General features: G+C 38.7%; 1 protein-coding gene across 1 annotated transcript in view; it reads left to right on the top strand.

The window, feature by feature from the left end:
* LOC124721781 overlaps positions 1-22,256 on the top strand; it is a 524,867-nt gene that overhangs the window by 361,294 nt on the left and 141,317 nt on the right. Inside the window, exons 24-25 of the mRNA XM_047246895.1 lie at positions 6,614-6,688; positions 12,296-12,382. Of these exons, the coding sequence (XP_047102851.1) occupies positions 6,614-6,688; positions 12,296-12,382 (162 nt within the window). The remainder of the gene's footprint in view (positions 1-6,613; positions 6,689-12,295; positions 12,383-22,256) is intronic.

Below are 22,256 nucleotides of genomic sequence, written 5' to 3'. Positions count from 1 at the left end.
AACAGGTCCAGAGGGAATTCCAGTGCATTTTTACAGTGTGTGCTCTTCAGAGTTAGCTCCTTACCTAGCTTGGATATATTGCAAATCTCTTGTCTAGCACAAAGTCCCAAGCAACTGGAAAAAGTGGGGGTGACTCCTGTATATAAGGTCAAAAGAATGATCTTATAAAATTACATACCAATATCCTTAACATCAGTTTACTCCAGAATTCTTGATCTTATTCTAAGTCTGAATATAATAAATTTCCATGCGGCAGAAAAACTTATGTCCACAGATCAGCAGCGATTGAGAGACCATTGCTCTTGCAAATTTCAATTTGACACTTTATCACATAACACACTGCAAACCATGGATGAAGGGTAATGGATACATTCCATATATCTGGAGTTCCAGAAATCGTTTGTCATAGTGCCCCACAGCAGACTTTAATTAATTTCTGAGCATCTGGAATAGGTTCCCAGATATGTGAGTAGCTTGAAGTCCCTTCAAATAATAAAATCAAGTAAGTTGTCCTGGGTGATGAGTGTTCATCAGAGACAAAGACATTGTTAGGGGTGTCCTAGGGCAGTACGACTGGACTACTCATGTTCTCTGTGTACATAAATTGCGTGAACAGCAATCTGTAATCTGTTTGCTGAAGATGTCGTAGTGTATTGTTGTTGAGTGACTGTAGGAGGCTATGGGATGACTTAGATAGAATTTCTATTTGATGTAATGAATGCCACCGTATTCTAATTGTAGAAAAAAGTATGTTTATGCAGGTGAGTAGGAAGAATAAACTTGTAATTTTCAGATAGAACGTCAGTAGTGTGCTGCTTGACAGTTACGTCTAGGTGTAATGTTGCGAAGCAATACAAGATGGAACTAGCATGTGAGGTCAGTTATAGGGAAGGCAAATGGTTGGCTTTGGTTTATTGAGAGAATATTAGGAATGTGTAGCCCATCTACAAAGAAGACAGCATATGGAACATTAATGTGACCCATTATTCAGTACTGCTTGAGTGTTTGAAATCCCTTCCAGTTCAGATTAAAGGAAGAAATTGAAGCAATTCAGAGGTTGCTACTAGATTTGTTACTGGTAGATTTGATCAACATACAAGTATTACTGAGATGTTCTGTGTACTCAAATGGGAATTTCTTGGGGGAAGATGATGATGTTTTTGCAAAACACTATTGAGAAAATTTAGGTAACAGACATTTGCAGCTGACTGCAGATCATATCTGTAGCTATCAATATACAGTGTGTGTTTAGTTTCTGCATGTGTGTGACAATGCTGCTACACTACACTGTTGACACAGGTACTTCATGGGCTGATGGTGGCTCAATTATAACTGGGGAACAGAACCCTGTAAGAGGAAATGAAAACTCTCCATGTGAGTCAATCTATGGGAAGCAGACTGGCCAAAACCATGTGTACGCATGTACAGTTATAAACTCAGCATGCGAGTGATGACTGAACAGTCTACAACAATCCTCGACATGAAGTGCAAGGCGAGATGTGTGGTGGTTGAAATCAGTGTAAGCACTTTCCCACCCGGCTTACTGCCACTCACTGGTAAACACTTCTGTCAATGGCTATGCCCATACTATGTGTCGCGTGCAACCTATACGGTAGATATTTGCACAGTTCTGCTGTGCTGCCCACACCAGGTCTTCTGCCTCCATCACAATGTCCACTGGTAGGGTACTTTTCTAAGAACCGTGAAGACAAGATAAGGAACATTAGGGCTAATATGGAGGCATATAAACAGTCATTTTTTCCTCCATTTCATTTGAGAGTGGAACAGGAAAGGAAGGGGAAAAGTATGTTGGTAGCAGGTACATCCTGCCATTCACTGTGTGTGGCTTGTGGAGAATGTATATAAATTCAGGTGCAGATGCAGGTGTGGATGTGGATGCAGTACACTTCCTGTTCAGAATTTCATCCTAAGTAATGTGAAACTCAGTATTTCAGTGTCCAAGTGGGCCACTGAATTTCTAATTGTCCAACAAAAGGAATCTGGAAATCAAACTGAAGATAGTGTGAGTTATGTCTCATGTTGTAATACTAATCCTTGTGTATTGAGTGTGATGCATATACACTGAAGTGCAAGAGAAACTGGTATAGACATGCGCATTCAAATACAGAGATATGTGAACAGGCAGAATGTGGCGTTACAGTCAGTAATGCCTATATAAGACAACAAGTGTCTGGCACAGCTGTTAGATTGGTTACTGCTGCTACAATGGCAGGTTATCAACATTTAAGTGAGTTTAAACCTCGTGTTATAGCCGGTGCACATGCAATGGGACACAGCATCTCCGAGGTAACGATGAAGTGAGGATTTCCAGTAAGACCATTTCACGAGTGTACTGTGTGAATGTCAGGAATCCGGTAAATCATCAAATCTCTCACATTGCTGCAGCTGGAAAAAGATCCTGCAAGACTGGAACCAATGACAACTGAAGAGAATCATTCAATGTGATAGAAGTGCAGCCCTTCTGAAAATTGCTGCAGATGTCAGTGCTGGGCCATCAACATTTGTGAACTATTCAACAAGACATCATTGATATGGGCTTTTGGAGCCGAAGCCCATTCGTGTACCCTTGATGACAGCATGACACAAAGCTTAATACCTTGCCTGGGCTAGTCTACACAGACGTTGGACTGGTGATGACTAGAAACATGTTGCCTGGTCGGACAAGTCATGTTTCAAATTGTATTGAGCAGATGGACGTGTATGGAGACAACCTCATGAATCCATGGACCCTGCATGTCAGCAGGGGACTGTTCAAGATGAAGGAGGCTCTAAATGGTGTGGGGTGTGTGCAGTTGGAGTGATATGGGACCCCTGATAAGAGTAGATATGACTCAGACAGGTGAAATGTACGTAAGCACACTGCCTGATCACCTGCATCCATTCGTGTCCATTGTGCGTTCTCATGGACTTGAGCAATTCCAGCAGGACAGTGTGACACCCCACAGGTCCAGAATCGCTAAAGAGTGGCTCCAAGAACATTCTTCTGAATTTGAACACTTCCGCTGGCCATCAAACTCCCCAGACATAGACATTATTGAGCATATCTGGGATGCCTTGCAACATACTGTTCAGAAGAGACCTCCACCCGCTCGTACTCTTACAGGTTTATGGACAGCCCTGCAGGATTCATGGTGTCAATTTCCTCCAGCACTACATCAGACATTAGTTGAGTCCATGCCCTGTCGTGTTGCGGCTCTTCTGCATGCTTGCGGGAGCCCTACACGATATTAGGCAGGTGTATCAGTTTCTTTGGCTCCTCAGTGTAATTTTGGAAGACCACAGTATATAGCTGTGTACATAGAGAACTGTGTTATGTCTTTATTTCAGACTTCTGATTACACAACTGAAATTTCCAGTTTTAAAAGAGATATTAACACAAGCCCTGAAGAAGCTTCCTTGTCTCACTTGTCTCATGAAGCTGAAGACAACCTTGTAAGTATTTCCACTGTTTATTAATTAAGGTAGCACAAATTACCTTATTATATGTTTCACCAGTTAATAACCATGGAATCTTCCTTATAGAATAAAACCCATTTTTTCAATAAGCTCTTTAGTAACTGTTATCTTGCAATTCAGCTAGTGGAGCCAGAAACTGTAAAAATAGTGTGTGTGTGTGTGTGTGTGTGTGTGTGTGTGAGAGAGAGAGAGAGAGAGAGAGAGAGAGAGAGAGAGAGAGAGAGAGAGAGAGGGGGGGGGGTGGAGGGGGGGGCTGGAGGGGGGGGGGTATGGGAGAGATAGCTAGGGGGAGATAATAGCTTCTGGAGTGTGGTTGTTGATTGTTGTGTGTGAAGAGAAAGGTTAAGGTGAGCTAAATCATGCACATTACAAGTTTTTAACATCTTTACTTCCATTACTGAAGATTGTATTTAGGTAGCCATAGTTTAACAGTGTTTGAGATCATCAAATGGAGGATTGTATTTAGAACCTTTGGTCCACAGGTGTGATGACCAGTGCCGCAACCGAGGTGCTAGGTGAAAAATAGACATTCAGTGTGTTTGGCCAGTGTATCATTTGGTGTGTCATTCATTGTGATATCTGTCTATGCTGTCCGACATGAAGGATTTAAACTGACCACAAGTGCATTTCGAAGCAGTACTATTCACATTCTAATTGTTAACTTTACAAGATTCCACTTATTTTTCAACAGTAACTCTTTATGGTACAACAGGTCATATGGGCATTACCTGTAGTTCACGTATTTGCATTCTGTACTGTGACACCCTTAATTATATAATCATCATAGCATTGTGTTTCAGTAAACAATGGAACTCCCTGGGATTTACACTATGAAAGTATGTATTGGGCAAGATGTAACACAGAATGAGATTTTTAGCAAGATTATATTATAAAAGTCATTTACTGAAAATATGGTAATGGAAAGGTGTAGTAGAATGTAAACAATTTAGGAGTAAAAGTTGTATGATGCACAGTTTTCAGTCTTGTCTATTGGGCTGTCAACGACTCAGTGTTCTACTGTCTGATGAGATTATATACTGAAAGTATGGTTTTGTAATGTATTCTTATAATATACTGCTCAACATAAGAATAAAGAAATGGAAATTAGAACATTTTCTGTGCAGTGATAGGGGAAGAATGGTTGATTATCATTAGTGTTCTCAAAGCTGGTGCATGTTAGGAATCACTGCAAAAGCAAAGTCCACTCATGAAGAGATCTGATTGAACTTATCATGGATTCAATTTATATCTACTCTTTTTCATGCTGCATAAAATGACAATACCCTTACTCTCCAAAAGTATTGGCCACATTGAAATTGGTATCTGCAAACTGTACCTAAAAATACGTGTCAATCAATGCCTGCAAAGAGTTTGCATATTATGTCTGAATTGATACAAATTTTTTGAAGTGTTCACAAAACTGTGTAACTCTACAGTGACCAATGCTAGAAGTGTCAGCCTCCACACTAGCTATAGAAAAATGATAGTATTAACTATAACTTTGTGTATAGCCTCCAGGCCATCCAAGAACAACTTTTAGTTTTTCCACTCAGTTGCACAGCAGTTGAAGCCTTTATTGCATTGCATCAGCAGTTTAGAGATTCCAGTATTGAATCTGGTGGTTTGGTCATAGAACAACTACCACATACCTGATTTCAGAGGAGAATGTCTGGCCACCCATGAATTTCAGTGGACTGAACACGTAATCAGAAGTGTCAAGATCTGAATTATGTGGTATTTCCTCTGGATCCTTCCCAAATGACTACAGTTCTATTTGCCAAGTGAGACTAGACAGTGTCAAAAAGAAAAACTGCAACTACTTCGAGAATTATGCTTAACTGTTTCTTAGTGACAAGTTACAGAAATGTGAGTGTGAAGCATTGGTGGTAACAGGTTTTGGTGTGTAATTGAGTGAGGAAGGTCCTCATAAGTCCCAAAATACTGTAAAAACAGCTTCCTAATGGATGGCATATGGTGGAATCTCTTTACAGGTGACTTAAGATGTTCACACACCATGCTCTTCTGTTTGAATTCTGGTGTGAAATTCAAGACTCTCGGTTCAGACTCTATCATCGAAAAACTTTTCACTGTCAGAGTAATATTGTAAATGTAGTAGTGATGATGTGGTTCTATTGACCTTATAATTATAATAACCTGTCAATTATAATCACCCTTTTGAATATCTTCCAGCATTTTAGTCACATAAAATCTTCCATTATACCCATGAAATGCGAACTCCCTGAGAAATGATCAAAGATAAAAAATTTAAATTCTCTTCCATAAATGTATCCACAATGGTATGTCAGATGCCAGGTCATGCTGACTGCTCACTCTCATTCAAGTATCCTCAGCCATTAGTATAACACCACCTCATTCCTCTCAATGCAAGATATTTGTCTTGTCTCAGAATTTCAGCCACAATTTGCTGTGAGCCTTTATGGGCATTCAAGTTTTCCTCTGTTACTTTCTGCATGTACAATATTAACATGTTGAGTAAATCATCTGTATTGGCCAACAGACAATGGCACCATGCTATGAGGAAACAAAACTTTACTTCCATGTTATCCTAGTCATAACTTGTGGCACTGCATCCGTATCCAATTACTTAATCACTTGTATGATAATATGGATGCAAATAAATAGAGAAAATAACTTTTTCTTGCTAATTGTGGTGTTAACTAATTGGTTTACCATATCCTGCTTCTTCTTTGCAAAGTTTTCTTTTTATTCCATAATTCCTGTGCACGCAAATTTATCTAAGCATAATTTTATCGCCATGATTTATGCTGCCAATTTTTAGCGGGAAATCTACTGTATTACTCAGATGTTTTATTTGACCTGTTTCCAGTTTTTTTCACAAACAAATTCACAATGTGTGACAATTTGCTTAAAAAGAACAATTATTCTCATTTGCTTCAGATCCACAAATGATCTCCAAGTCATACAATTGATGCCTCCTACAGCCTTCATGTTATGTTAGACCAAGAGAATATAGTATCTTCTTGCTATGTACAAGATCACACCACAGTCTATAGAAATTAACAATGTAGTCAAGTAGCCAATAAAATTTGACTGTTTTGAGTGCATACCACACCAGGTTATTAAATGATTAATTGCATGACATTCTGTATTTCAGGGACTTTCATATTCTTGCTTTGGATGGGAAAGACAAGAGTCTGAAGCAGATATTAATGAGGTTACTGATGACTGGGTATGTGTCTTTAGCATAAATCTCAATTTAGTGTGTTTTACTTATTTTTTAGTTTCAAAGACGATGGGCTAATGAATGGAAACCAAAGAAATAACTGATCTTAAAACTTATTTTTTATTTTTTTAACACTCTTCTAAACAGAGAAAGGGTTCATACACTTCATTACTTTAAAGTAGGTTAAAAGTTAAAAATGCATGCCTAAAAATTATGGCAATCGGCATACAACCATACTTATTTTAATCATTCAGCATGTTTAGGCATTTTTCTTACTTTGGAATTATAGATATATTGTTCATGTGCAGTGTGATGTCCATTGTTGGGTCAACAAATAGTTGCTGTGTGTCAGGCATAAAGAAAGTTGAGGGTAATAATTGTATACACATGTGGGAAATGAGTGTACATCATCACACACCAGAAATCAACTGGAAATGCTGAATATACAGTACATTATTTCACATACAAAATATCACTCCATGGCAAGCAGTGAACTTTCCCTTAGCAGATGTTTTTAAAAATTTGTCCACATTTGAACTGTTCAGGTTTCAGGCATTAAAACATTGCATTCAGGCAACCCTGAAAAGGATTCGAATTCTGGATTTAGCATTGTGAAGAAAGATAGTTGATAAAAAAACCAGTGATTCAACACTTTATTTCATTGGTCTCCACGATGTTAAAATTATTGGGAGTTGGTCTTCAACTGGACAGTAAGCAAGAAAAGGCTCGCAGAAAATGCTTTGGCTGAATATTCATTTCTGTAACAATCATATCAAAACTGCTTATTTTTCCAACTTGGATGCCCAACATTAATTTGTTAACAATATTCCTGGATAATGAATTACTATAGACGGATGAAATACTATGTTCATAAATTTGTGACTTTTCAAATTATTTTTATTTGTAAGGATACACAAAAGACAAGGCATTTTTTTCACTTTTAACCATTACTCTTCAAGATATGAAGAACTGACTTGTTCCAATTTCAAAGTCAACTGTAGTTGCTGTTTTATACGTCAAAAAATTAACTGATAGTGAGATTTTTTATGATATTCAATTCTTATATCCAGTGATACAACTTGGAAACTTGCACTATACACTGGTGTGTGAAATGTGAGAGTGCCTTTGAGATAACAAGAGGAGATTTACTACCTTTTGTAATGGCAGAAATGAATGACTGCCACTCTGTAGCTATGTAGAGCAGAACTGTCACTACAGTAGATTTTTGACTGACTGTCTGTGACAGGAGATATTTATAATGTAAATTTGTTTTACTATACTCTTCAAATTAAATTATCTCTCTTTTGAAAGAAAGGGAGCTCACGAGGGGAATGTGATACTATTTTGAAGTTGTTATCCTCCACGTTGGTAAATTATTTTGGGTATATTTCAACATGAGATAACCAAATCATACTTTCAGAATAACCTTTCTTTTTAAAATACAGATTGTAGGTGAATCAGTTTAGTTAGCATCGTATTAAGAACTCAAATTCTCTGTTCTTTAGATCAGAAGACAGCATCTGAATGCATTTGTAGACAGAAGCTGTAGTTCTCTTTTTACACACTAAGGGTTGTAAGAGTGCACTGGACTTGAATAACCATCATAGTTCTGTGAAGGTACATTAACCCACTCCATAATACATATCCTGTTACAGCAAAGTGTGGTAAGATATCCTGAAGATTCAGTCTGTTTCTGTTGCCAATAATCCCTCACCATAAGTGTATTCAGTCTAACTTTTCAATAGGAAGAATTTCCATCAGATAAGAACTGGGATGAGTGTACCAATGGAGCAGCAGAACAGAAAAGACTAAGTGAAGAAATGTTTGCAGAAGGAAGGAAGTGGAAGTGGCAAGCACAGCAGAAAACTGAGAAAGAGGTAGAAAGGAATAGCAAGAATATACAAGAGTGCTGTTAACTTGGAAGTTTAGTATGACACTAGGATAGTGCACCGAGGACACGTGAAGCCAAAAACATAAAAAATGAAGTGGAAAAGTAAACTTCTAAAATTTTAATAGCACCCTGATGGCTTGCGTAGTTTATATTTGAAAATTGCTGCATACAGCCACCTGTGTGTTGCAGATAGAAGTAAACCTGCTTTCTCATTGCTGTTTGGTCAAGCACACTGTCTCTCCACTTGGGAGTTTTAGAATGGTACACTGAAAGTTCTTGAAGGGCAATTTCAAGCTTAGTCTAGGATTGCCAGCAAGGGAAGTTGCTCACCAAATTGGCATTTTGAATGTTCAGCTGCTATTGTGAGACACAGAACATTAACACTGTTTTGTAGTGGTTGCTCATGTTCAGTGACACAAATTAATGGTCACTCCCTGCAAATTATGGGTCATAAATATCTTGAGGATGATGCTACAAACTGTATGCTACCTTCTTGCAGGGATCAGAGAGGGGTATTTCTACCTAGACAGTATGCAACCCCCTCCACTTAATAAATTTTGCGTATATGCACTGATTATGAACAACAGTACAAAACCTCCAGCAGCTTGGTGTGTGAAGAAATTGGGCAAGGGAACACCTGCAATGGAAGCTGAATCAGTGGTGCTGGGTTCTTGCTATGGACAAGTTGAGTTGATCTGATGGCTCAAGATCATCCTATACATTCATAGAGACGTCTATACTCTGATTAAAATTACTTTGTGATTGAGATATCAGTGAGTTGAGTGGTAGCGGTCAGCCACCATCCAGTCGTAGTTCTTGCTTGAGTGCTACACTATCTCTGTGTTGTCTGTTTTGTAGATATGTGCGACACCTTGTGAAGTGTGTCTGGGTGCCCCCACCATTGCAATCTGTCAGTCACAAAGTAATTTTTTATTGGAGTATAAATACCAATACATATCTCAAGCATGGAGGCCCATATGTTCAAAAAGGAGGTGGGTCTGCTGTGTTTTAAGCAAATGTCATGTAGAGATGTTACAAGCCTATTATTACTGTTGAGGGTAATTTGAGCTGTACAATCAGAATTTTTGTGATGGGTTCATCTTTCAAGTCAGTAATGCACAAGTGCAATGTGCACACATCGTCAACACTATTCTTCAGGAGACAATGAACTAAGTGGCATTGCCTAAGGTATCTGCTGTCGTGGTCCATACTGAGCATACTAAAGACCTGTTGGAAACTTGAAGTATGACATTGCAGAAACTCCCCTCACACACTGGATGACCTAAGAAAGCTTACTGTTGAAAAGTGCAACATTGCTTGTGTGGCGTTGTCTTGACCACCTTGTGTGTCACATGCTAAGGAAGATCCAAGCATGTTACAGTGCAAGGGTTGATACAGTACTCTATTGAATGTTACCCAGCAGTGGATTTTGACATCACATATGTGCAAAAATGTACACTTCTGTGCAGACTGTCTTTGATTTGGTTATTGTTTCGTTTTTATTTTACAGTAACGATGTTTATGTTATAAAACTTATTCTTTTAGCTCCAAGCAACGTGTAGTTGCAGATTTGCAAGCGGTGCAAAACTTTTTCTGATCCATTTATATTATAGTTAAAATTAAGTGGACTAATAGATAAAAATGGCACTGCTAAAATGGAAAAATAAAATGATGACAGAATGAAAAAATAATGAAACTGAAGAGCTGAAGAGAGACATAAGAATATGCAGAGAACAATAGTCAGTGAAGATACACATAAAGTTGATTATGGGAAAAGGGCGATACCAATTCGCGATTTAGATGATCTGGTGTTGTAGATCAAATTCAGATGGATTGAGGCAACTGTAAAAATCAGAGCTATGGTAAAGTACAGTGTATTTAACAAGTGGGTGTGCAGCTTTCCTGTTAGTTATACTTTTGTTTAGCTACAGAAAATTCACATACTTTTAACAAATGTTTTTGTGTAGACTGCACCAAACTAAGAGTAAATATAACTTGTGAAATACAATATAATGGAAAATAATCTAACAGAGCAACATGTAATAACCACATATGTATGAGACAGAATGTTGTACACTAAGGTGTAGTAGATAGTGTAATTCACCTTATTTCCAGGGCAGGAAAAAGAGAGAGTGCCTGATAGGCAGACTACATTGTGCTAAAATGAAGTTGCAGATCTTGTGTAATGACTTTTCTCTTATCCTGGATTTTTAGAAACCCAGTTTCTTCCAGTGTGGCACTGTTGATACTGTTAATGATTAATAAAAACCACCCCATCTGTGTTATTACACATTTATTGTGCTGTGAGTGGTTTTGTTGTTTGAATATCTTCAGGTTGTCTGCATTTAAACAAAACAGGAAATGAAGCTAAAGCTACAGCATCTTAATGAATAAAATAACAGTCCAATACTAAGTCCTCACCGAGTTGTGCTAGTCATGACGGAAATGATCTGGTGGTCATAGGTAATGTGAAAGATCAAATCCAAAACACTGCTCATAAACATTTTATGGTCAATAGTAGCAATCCAGACTGTTATTTAAGTATGCATACTGGCAGTGGATTATCAGAGCTCATTCATTGTCTCATTGACTGCAAGATAGATTTTACAGCAAGTGTATGTGTGTAAAACTGGGGAAAACTGCTATGTCTCCTGTACTAAAACTGCTATGTCTCCTGTACTAAAACTTTAGTTTCAGACTTTTGAAAACTAAAACACCAGTTATTTTTAGTTGTTCATAAATGAGGTAAACTGGCTTGAGAAGAAAATGTCATCATAAACATTTTTTTCCACCTTGTAAACTGCGTCTTCCATATGGGATGGACCCACCAATGATTTAATGTAGAAACTAAAGTGCAGTGTGATTTGTAATTTTTTGCACTTACTAAGTGTTCCAAGAGCCAGAAGTCATGTTACGTGCAACAGAAAATCTGAGGATCAACCACTGGCACAGGCCCTCAGGAATAATACAATAATAATCAAACAATAAAAAGTCCAGGATGGAATAATGACAGTATTATTAAAAGGGTAGACACTGAGTCACAGACAGGCACAACAGAAAGACTTCTCAGACACACATGATCACTGTCTCCAGCTTTATGTGTGTATGATTTGTGCTTATGTGAATGTGTGTGTATTACACTTCAGGAGGAGGCCTTTTGGCTGAAAGTTTAAGTGTATAGCTGTCTTCTTGTTGTGCCTGTCTGCAAGTCAACACCTCCTCTATATGGTGAGTAGCAGTCTGTCTTTCCAATAATACTGTTGTAATGCAGTGATAAACATACCAAATTTGTTTTTAATCTGTGTCCACTTACATTGGCATCTAGTCTGTGTATTGAAGTTTTATGTGATATAAATTTTTAAACTGTCACATCAGAAACGTAACATCTTTGAAAGACAAACTTATGTTATTTAAAATCAAAATATGAATTTGTAATGTACATCTACTACACTTGATAGGAATGTTTTTTCAAGAGTATGGGTTGATATTGAGATGGTACTGACCAGATGTTTGTCATATATTTTCAATACTTGCATATTAAATTGCATATTAGCCTTGTGACAGAAACACCCTGTTGCATTGATGATGTCAATACTTGGCATATGTACCTCTTTGTTCTGGATACTCTGTTGGCGAGAATGTTGTAGACAACTCTGTAAATTTACACACATTTTATATTCATATATATTTCTCAGCTGCAAGTTTGTGTTACTTTGTTCCAGGAAACTGATTGTCCACCAGAAATACGGAACCCAGATGCTAACATTGAGAGAGATCTCCAAGAAACTGTAATTTCAGATGAATACATTGTGAGTATTGTTATAACTTACATGCTGTTTTATATAAAAAGGGCTCTCATTTGACTATTTGCGTCTTAACTTGGATAGCTTATACTAGATTCATTAGCCTATCTCATTTAAGTAAAACACATTTAAATGTAAGATTTATGTTAAAGACTCATACACAATCATTAGTATCGCTGTTTATATTACCTTCAGACTGTTGTCTTTCCCATCCACACCAAGCACACAGAAGTCCCTGAAATACAGAAATTCATGCACTTAATCATTTAATGACTTGCTCTGGTTTGTTAATAAACAGTTGAATTTTATTACATCACGAGCAAACCCGGCCATGCTTCGTAATTGATAAATATGTATGGTAAATCAATATACATCCTAAACTACTTCCCAGTACAATTTGAAGTAAATCGGTGAAGTATTTTTCAAGGTATTTGCTAAGAACTTTTCCCAGATGATGATGATGATGATGATGATGATGATGATGATGAGCACCCGTACAAATTCCCAATCTGTATACAGTTCAGTCTTCCCACTTTCACGAATGTTGATGAAATTATGAGGACAACACAAACACTAGGTCCCAGAGTGCAGAAAAATCCCCAACCCGGCCGGGAATCGAACCTGGGACCCTATGATCCAGAGGCATCAGCACTAGCCACTAGATCACGAGCTGTGGACAACCTTTCCCATTTATATAGTATACACATACTTATATACCATACATATTGTAAATTGTGTAGCTTGTATCCGTCCAAACAGTTATTAGAGTATAATGAAAAAAATTAAAGTAAATTGGTCAAAAACTTTTTGAGATGTTTGGTAACAACTTTAAAATGTGACTTGTCTTTATATAATAGTGAATAGATAGATGTGATATATAGATCTGAAAGCACACCCATTTCATGTGCTATCCGTTATATATATGGTTGAATTTTCGGATCTATATTGCACCCAGTACTGTACATGTTTCCTTACCTATCCAGGAAAGTGGAAGTCTCTCACACTAACACTTTCTAATGATGCTATTTTTATTGTGATGATGGTGGCATCAAGTGTTCTGTCTTTGGCCAATTTTTGCTTCAATGAAGGCCTTCTTGAGTGTGTTGGTCTGCTTCGTATATTCTGCATTCATACCTCATATGCTATTTTGCCTCGAAGGTAGCAGAATTCCTTTATTTTTTTTGCTTTGTGGACCTCAGTTTTAATGTTCAGTTTATCTCAATCTTGATTCTGCTGCTCCTCATTAATTTCATATTTCTTCACTTTAGTCTCAATAAATAATAAGTGCTCATAATGCGAAGAGCCTTATGAGCACTTATTCTATTCAGCAGGCCCTGTAATTCTTCCCTAGTTTCACTGACAATAGCAATTTCATCAGGAAATTTTGTCATTGACATCCTTTCACTCTGAATTTTAGTCTCACACTTAGACCTTTCTTTTATTTCCATTATTATTTTTTAAATGTGTAGATTGAACAGTAGGGATGAACAATAAAACCTTCTGGGTTTAGAAGCTGTGTCATTTTGAATAAAGCAATCAAGCTTTTGACATCTGTCTACTCCATCATCAGGAGTTGAAATCACAGACTGCCGGGACTAGCATGGTGTTCTGCTTTATATAGATTTAATGGAGCATCTGAACCTTCCATAGTGCCAAAGTGGCGCACACACAGAAGGCACATGGGACCAAGTAACTTCACATGGTGCAAGCGGCTGGGGCCACATTTGAAACAGCTGCTCCCACATCCCTACAGGCGTCAGTCCTACATCTTTGCTTCTGCTCAATGTCCAAAGACTCTGAGAACGCAGTGGGAGTGACCGACTGCATCCCTGTGTTACATGCTTTTTAATCTGCACTTTATTCTCAACCTTTCATCCATAGTGTTCCGTCTTGGTTCCTGTACTTATTGTATACTAATTGTCTTTATCTACAACTTACACCTGTTTTTCTGAGAATTTCAAATCCTGTGCACCATTTTACATTGACAAACACTTTTTCTAGCTAAACATATCCTATGAAAGTAACTTGGTTTTCTTATGTCCTGCTTCCATTATCAAGCACAATATAAGAACAGCCTCACTGGTGTTTTTGTATTTCACAATGGGGAACTTCCATTCTTCTGTGTATTATTCTTTTCAGCATCCTGAGTGAACAATTTGCTAAGCTGATTGTGGAATAGCTCTCACACAGTTCCACCCTCACTGTCTTCACATTTGTGTGTATGGTATTTTTGTGAAGGTCTCAATTCTCGTATATACCACACACTAACCTCAATAGTTCTTTGGTTATCATTTCCCGTGGTGATTTTAAAATCAGTGAAAGGATGTTATCTATACATTCTACATTTTTGATCTCAAGTTTTCCAAAGCTCTGTCCAACTGTGGCTCCAATACTGGCTTTCCAAGTCAACTCCCATTTCTTCTTCGATCACATTAGCCTATAGTTCCTCCCTCTTGCAGAGAACTTCAGTGTTCTCTTTTCACCTGTCCATTCTCTCCTCTGCATTTATTCGTGGACTACCACTTGTTAGAATTCTTCAAATTGTTCGTGCACCTTATATTGATTACATTCCTGAGTGACACACTGATGAGCCAAGCATTATGATGGCTGCACACCATGAGACGGAATACCTCCTGGTGGTGTTGTGGGCACATATGGGGCAAGGTAAGTATATGAGTCAGAGTTCACCACGGCATGCAGAACATCGCATGTGTGGTCTGGGGCTCAGTTTGTCTGCCACTACTCAGTATTCCTCCGCTTCATTAGGTTCATCTTGGTTATGCTCTGCCTTTCTTGGAACTACTTGGTACAGCATGACAAATAATTTAGCTGTGCGATATGACACTGCTTCTTCTGGCATTTAGTGCAGCATTTTTCATTTAACACCACTTTCTTCATTTTGGCAGACTCATAGTGGCAGCACTGTTTATCCCTAGCTATTTTCTCATGGTGTTTAGGGAGATCAAAGATCCAGTGGCTGTTGCTAAAAAAAGAGGCTGTCTAGTGATCTGCTGTCACAAGTTTTTAAAAATAAATGGGAATCAGAGTCTTTGAAAAGAAGATTCAGAATTCTCAATCTCTATTAGGAACTCACATAATCTACAGTACTGGAAATATACTATGGAATGGTATTGCAGCAGCGTGCACAAAGGATTAGTTGATGATGGAAGAGCAAAAAATTACAATGAACACTTTGTGATAAATTAGAAAGCATGGAGCTCATGTTGATATTGGTGGTACAGTAGTAGATTTTCTTGTGTCATGTGCATTATTACATCATCAGTTCCAATAGTGTTTGATCGAACTGAGCAAAAAGCACTGAGGCATTGTGTATGAGGGCTATCTGGAAAGTAACAGACTTTTAGTCTATTGCAGCAGTGGTAGCATGTTGCCTGTTACTCTGCCACTTTGTTTTCTGTGGCTTGTTAAAATGTGCGCTGCAATAGAAAATCTCACCATTTGTGAGGTGTGTTATGTGATTAGGATTTTGTTGGCAAAAAACTGCAAACCAACTGAAATTTATCATGATCTCTGTGATGTGCATGGGAAAGGAATAATGAGTGAAAGCCTAGTGAGGCAATGGTGCACTGATTTTAAAAATTGCTGTACCAATTTTCATGATCAGGACCGCAGTGGTAGGCCTACCTTTGTGACTGACAAACTGCTGATGAAAACCAATGATAAAATTTGTGAAAATTGTCGTTTTATGATTATGGAACTTCCACAGTATTTTCCCCCAGTTTCATGGAGTTTGATGCATGAAACTGTGATGAAGAAGCTTGATAACCACAAATTTTGTGCTAGGTGGGTTCTCATTATCCCAACGAAAGATGACAAAAATACAGAGACTGGCTACATCACAGATCTCCTGTGCAGATTACGAGAAAAGTTCTAACAAAGTTATCGATTGTATGGTAATTGGGTTGAGACTTGGGTGAAGCATGCCATTTGTGAAACAAAAAGACAGTCAATGGAATGGGGACCCACAAATTTTTCCGAGAAACCAAGGAAGTATTTGCAAATACTGTCAGCAAGACAGCTCATGGATACTCTGTTTTGGGACTCAAAGGGAGTGATTCTTGTTGATTTCCTTGAATTTGGCACAACAATTAACTCATAGAGGTATTGTCTAAGACTGACAGAGTTAATGCGGGCAATACAAAACACATTTCAGGAAAAACTTAGCACAAAAGTTTTATTTTCTCTTGACAATGCACATCCACATAGGGCCAGTCCAATTGTACCTGAGAGGTCCTACAGAGTTTTGGACAGGAGATTTGTGATCATCCACAATACAGCCTGGATTTGGTGCCGAGCGAGTATCACCTCTTCTCAGCAGTGAAGACATGGCTCGCTACACGAAGCTTTGATACTGACTCCGAACTGCAAGCCAGTATGAATGAGAGGTTGCAATTGCAGGCAGCAGATTTCTACAGAGATGTTATTGAAAAATATGTGCTGCGGTATGACAAGTGCCTCAATTTGAATGGCAATCATGCAGAAAAACAGTGTAAAAGTTTACCTTTAAAATTTATGTAATAAAATTTGTTTATTTCATACTGTTAACTTTATGTTTGAAAATGTCTGTTACTTTCTGGGCAGCCTTCCTATTATTATGTTGGTTAAGTTGAAGAGCATGCCCAGAACAATTGAAAGCATTGGTGCAACAACATTTTTATGACATTTATCAAATTAAAAAGATGGGCATGTCTCACTCATGTATCAAACAACTTCATTTTTTGAATATGTCAAAAAAATGTAACTAAAGAGACAACTGTAAGCAATTTACAGGTTACTGAATGTGAAGAGAAAGCTGAGAATAAAAAAAGGGTACTCTGATAAATGTCAAAGGTGTGGGGGGTTAATAAGTTCATTGTGGTGTATGTAGCATCTGTAACAATTCTGTCACAGACCACCTTATTATAAAAATCCATGTCTGAGGCTGCCACATACTTTTTAGTGAGCTTCATGACATCTTTGGACCTCTGTTTTACCTTTTCAGGCATATACTGACCTCAATTTATTTTCTGTATGGGAGCCAATATCACGAACAAACAGAGGGTGTAGCTGTGGACAGCACTCTGACTACAGTGGTTGCCAATATGTTTAGGGAGAGATTTGAAGAGGAGGCATTAGAGATGGCTAGATACAAACCTAAGTTCATCATAGAACTGGAAAAGGGTGGCAAGTTGCTGTTCCTGGATGCACATGTCAAAAGGAGAGAGTGTCGCTCATTTGGCCGCATTGTGGTGGTGGTTAGTGTTTAACGTCCCGTCGACAACGAGGTCATTAGAGACGGAGCGCAAGCTCGGGTTAGGGAAGGATTGGGAAGGAAATCGGCTGTGCCCTTTCAAAGGAACCATCCCGGCATTTGCCTGAAACGAGCCGCATTGTGTATTGAAAACCAACGCACAGTTATTTATACCTGTGAGCCAGCAGCGCTCATGACCCAGTGCAGAAAAACGAGATTCTGAAGACATTGGTCCACAGGGCATACACCTTGTCAGGCCCAGATAGTTTTCAAGTAGAAATAGAGCATCTATGATCGGTGTTACGCAAGAATGGAGACATGACCAAACATATTCGGAAGGCCCTTCAACCAGCCACTCTGCCACACAATCTAGAAGAAGAGCAAGATGAGACAAAGGCTGGCCCACCTGTCCTATGCGGGATCTATTTGTGCCCCAGCAGGATTCTCAGCAAGCACAATACCATGTGTGTTCTGTCCAGCTACCACAATAAGAGGGCTACTTGGAAATGTGCAAGATGACCTGGGACTACAAAAACCAAAAATTTATAATGCACTTTGCAAATGTGGTATATCATACATTGGCTAAACAACTAAGACCATGGACATTATATACAAAGAACATCAGTGACACATTCAACTAAGATAGGCCCCTAAATCAGCCATTGCCAGGCACTGCCTGGAACTCAATCCTAATATGAACTATACTGAATCAAGGGTTCTGGCACAGACCCCCAGATGGGGGGGCAAGGTTATAAGAGAGTGATGGTGATGGACAACCACATGAATCGGGACACTGGGTGCCGACTCAGCAGAGCCTGGGATCCTGCACTGGAGTTGCTGAAAACACAATGGGAGCAGCAGTAGAACTCTACAAAAAGCAGAACTGAGGGTGTGGACATGGGAAATGAACCCCACATAGAGCATCAGGTGCACTGAACCATAGATGGAATGTCACAGGGTGCTTCTAATGGGAGGAAACCATGAAGGGAACACCTAGAACTGCACCGGACTGAAAATGGAATGCCAGTGCACAGACAGGTGCATGGGACTGAAGGCAAAACACCAGTGCTTGCCCTGGCATACTGAACCGAAGAGGAAACACCTAAGAAAGTTTATAGCAGGAGCACACAGCAGAGAGAAAACCTGAAACTGCAGTGGATCAAAAACGGAATGCCAGCCCACAGACAGGTGCTCCAGACCAAAGAGGAAATTCCTAAGAATACTGCTAGCAGGACAGAAAGCCTGGAACCTTTGATGGAGGGGCAAGAGCATAGATGCAAGTATTGGACCTGTTCCACTCAGTGAGCAATCTCAGCTAGCAGGTGATGAAGATTTCGTGTCAGGTTGTTGAAATATTGTGCAAGAACGACACTGATATCCAGCAGAATACATGAGACCTCAAGATGTAATCCTTATATTTCTCATATTTAATTGGCAGAGGCACTTAATAAAGTTTTTTACTGGGAAATCTGACTGAAGTTGAGGCTTTTTGAGTGATGAAGTCATGATAGATAAGTTGTGATAATGGTGCATGACAATAAACTACATGGTTGTATGCAGTGAAGTACTCAAAGAACCTGTACTTTAAAACAGTAAACTTCTCATTATCAGCACTCATAATGTTAGCTGCAAACAGATTTCTTGGGTGGAACAATAAGTCTAAAAATTGATCTTATGTAACATCAATCACAGTGAATTTCTTGGATGTATTTCACATACCAATATGTGACTACTGTTTGCTGCAATGACAAAGCAAGCCCTGGACATGTCTCGTTCTTATCCCAAACACCAACCATCGACAAGTCTATACCTTATGTTCTTCTGAAATGGTCCCATGAACAGGTCTCATTCATGCACCATTCAATAGAGCAATTTTCAAACTATGCAATGTTAGTAAAATTTCATTTTGGCCAAAAGTGGACATATCTGGTTGTTGTACCAATGTCTTCAATTTTTCTATTAAAGGCATGCTATTGTTGAATTTCTGAAGGAAAAGTGAAAGCAGGAACCTAAATTAGAAAATCCAGAACTGATTGCAGACTTCACATTTTTGGTGGAATTGACTGCACAGTTGAATGCCCTAGTAAGACCATGCAAGGTGAGAACCAATTTATTTGTGGTTTGTTGAATTTTTGTGCTGGGAGAGCTCCCCAGAGTCACGTACCAGAGTTACCTGTGGTACCTCAAGTACTATACTTACCTGTGACTGCTGTCTTTTCTGCAGAAAGTGTGGGATTTGACATGGCTCATCCACCTGATGACTGGGAGTAATGTGTTTGTTTTAGTTCTAGGCATCCTCTACAAGTAGACAGAGACCAGGGAGGACTTGTAGTGTGATACTGATCCCCCTAACTAGCAAGTTCGAGCTGCTGTCTTTCACTGAAACTGAACTATTGGTACTCACGTCACCTGTCTTGGAAAAACCTACTTTGTTCTGTGTCAAGAGCTCCTATCAACCACCAGACTCAACTCTTGATGTAACTGAAAACTTTAGAGAGAACCTCAATTCACTTGTGCATAAGTTCCCCAATCATAGACTACTGATCAGTGGAGACTTTAGTCATGCAACAAACAAATGGAAAAATTAGTTTTGTTAGTGGTGGGCATGACAAGACATCAGGCAGATAATTCGGAACCCCCATCATCATGCAAATATAAGAGCTGATCAACACGTTTCCGTTGGAAGGCTGCACAGTCCAGAATTGGTACGCCAATCCGGCAAAATAGCCGTGAGCATTGAGGCATATACCACCAAGAGATCAGGTTGAAGATATCTGCTTGGTAAAACACCGTGTCCTGCTGCGTGAAGAATTCCATAACTGCATGCTGCACATCCTCATCTGACAGGAAACATCGATCCTTTGAGGCCTTTTTTAAGGGACAGAAGTTATGTTAATCATATGGGGCATATGCTTGAGTGTCTCCCACTTTAGTTGACATGACTTCTGCATTATGACATCAGTATTTGTCCTTCGGCAGTAAAGAAAAGAGTAACTACTTGTACTACACGTGACATACCGAACGTTTTGGATCGAGGTAGTCAAATAGATGCAGTATTTTTGGATTTTTCAGAAAGCATTTGGCTCAGTCCCACATCTACACTTATAATTGAAAGTTCAATCAGATGGGGTATCATGTATAATTTGTGACTCGATTGAGAAATTTTTAGTAGAGAGGATGCAGCAAGTTATCTTGGATGGAGAGTCATCGGCATAGAGCTAACTTAGGGTTTGCCTCAAGGAAATGTGTTGAGACCATTGCTGTTCATGTTGTGTATTAGTGATCTTCTGGGCAATATTAATAGTAACCTCAGACTTTTCTATCTATAGTGAAGTACTGTCTGAAATAATCTACACAAATATTCAGTCATATCGTGATAAAATTTCAAATTGGAAGGTGTTTCCAAATTTCCATAATGAGATTGCAAATGTGATATCAATTTTATTTCAATGATGAACCTAATTAAGTAGCAAATATGTGGCAATCTGTTTGATGAAAATCTGCAAAATTGTCTGTATCTGTCTGTCTGTGTACTGATAGTTTTTTTATAGATATTAATTTTATTATGTCTGCAGCAAGTAGCAGTGAAAACTGGTATTGTTTGTGATCTGTGTTGTTGTGAAATATTAAATGTGCAACGAAACTGCATACAAGCAATTCAATGTTCCTTGCACCACTGCACTTTCATTTCATTAGCAATTTCCCCCTCTTCCCACTCACACAGCATGGTGTGGTGGTGGGGGAAGTGTGCAGTCAGGCAAGAGAGATCTACACATGAGCGAGAGCTCTGCACAGGTTCTTGCCTATCCCAGTATAAGCAGAGCAGAGATAATGGGGAATCATTCCAGCACTGATACAGGCCACTTCTTTACACATTGTTTCTTCCTGATGAGTCCCTTAAATTTCAACCTACCCTCCGTCAACACTAAATTGTGGTGTGTGTCTATATGTGCTTCTGGCTATGCCTTACAGGCCAATATCTGATTATGAAATCTCTCTCTTACCATGATTTAATCAAGCTGGTATCTTTTTGTAACTTGAGGCTTTTCCCAAGTATACCTCCTCCTCATGTGATTTTTTATCGGTATATCCACTATTACTAGCTGAAAGGTATTGCAGAACTCAATAGGTTTTTGTCTTCTCTCATATTGCTGACTCTGTATACTGTTGGTGTAGGTTTACTGTTGATTTGGTTGAGAGAAACACTGTTTTTGAACTATTCACAGTAAATCACTGCCTGCCCAACTGCCCCATTAGTAACAAATCCTATTCTTTGTTCTACCATTTTCTGTTGCTGGTGATATTACCCTGTTTTAGGCTGACCATACATCTTATCTTTTTTCCATTTCACTTCACTGATCCCCATTATATATAGAGTTAACCATAGTGTTTCCCTTCTCAGATTTTGTAGCTTCCCTATCACATTGAGATCTCTTGGCATACAGTGCTCTAACTTGTAGAATGTTGCCATTCCATTGTGTATTCAATCTTACTCTCATGCTTATCTCCCCCTTGGTAGTATCCTACTGTAGTTCTGAATGGGGAACTAATTGAATATCTTTTACCTGTGGAGAGATCATCAAGACACTTTTAATTACAGGCCACACATTTTATATCTTGTATGTAATG

This window comes from Schistocerca piceifrons, chromosome X (assembly GCF_021461385.2).
Source record: "Schistocerca piceifrons isolate TAMUIC-IGC-003096 chromosome X, iqSchPice1.1, whole genome shotgun sequence".
NCBI lineage: Eukaryota > Metazoa > Arthropoda > Insecta > Orthoptera > Acrididae > Schistocerca > Schistocerca piceifrons.
The sequence above is the reverse complement of the archived record's forward strand: the minus strand, read 5'-3'. Positions and strand labels throughout refer to the sequence as shown.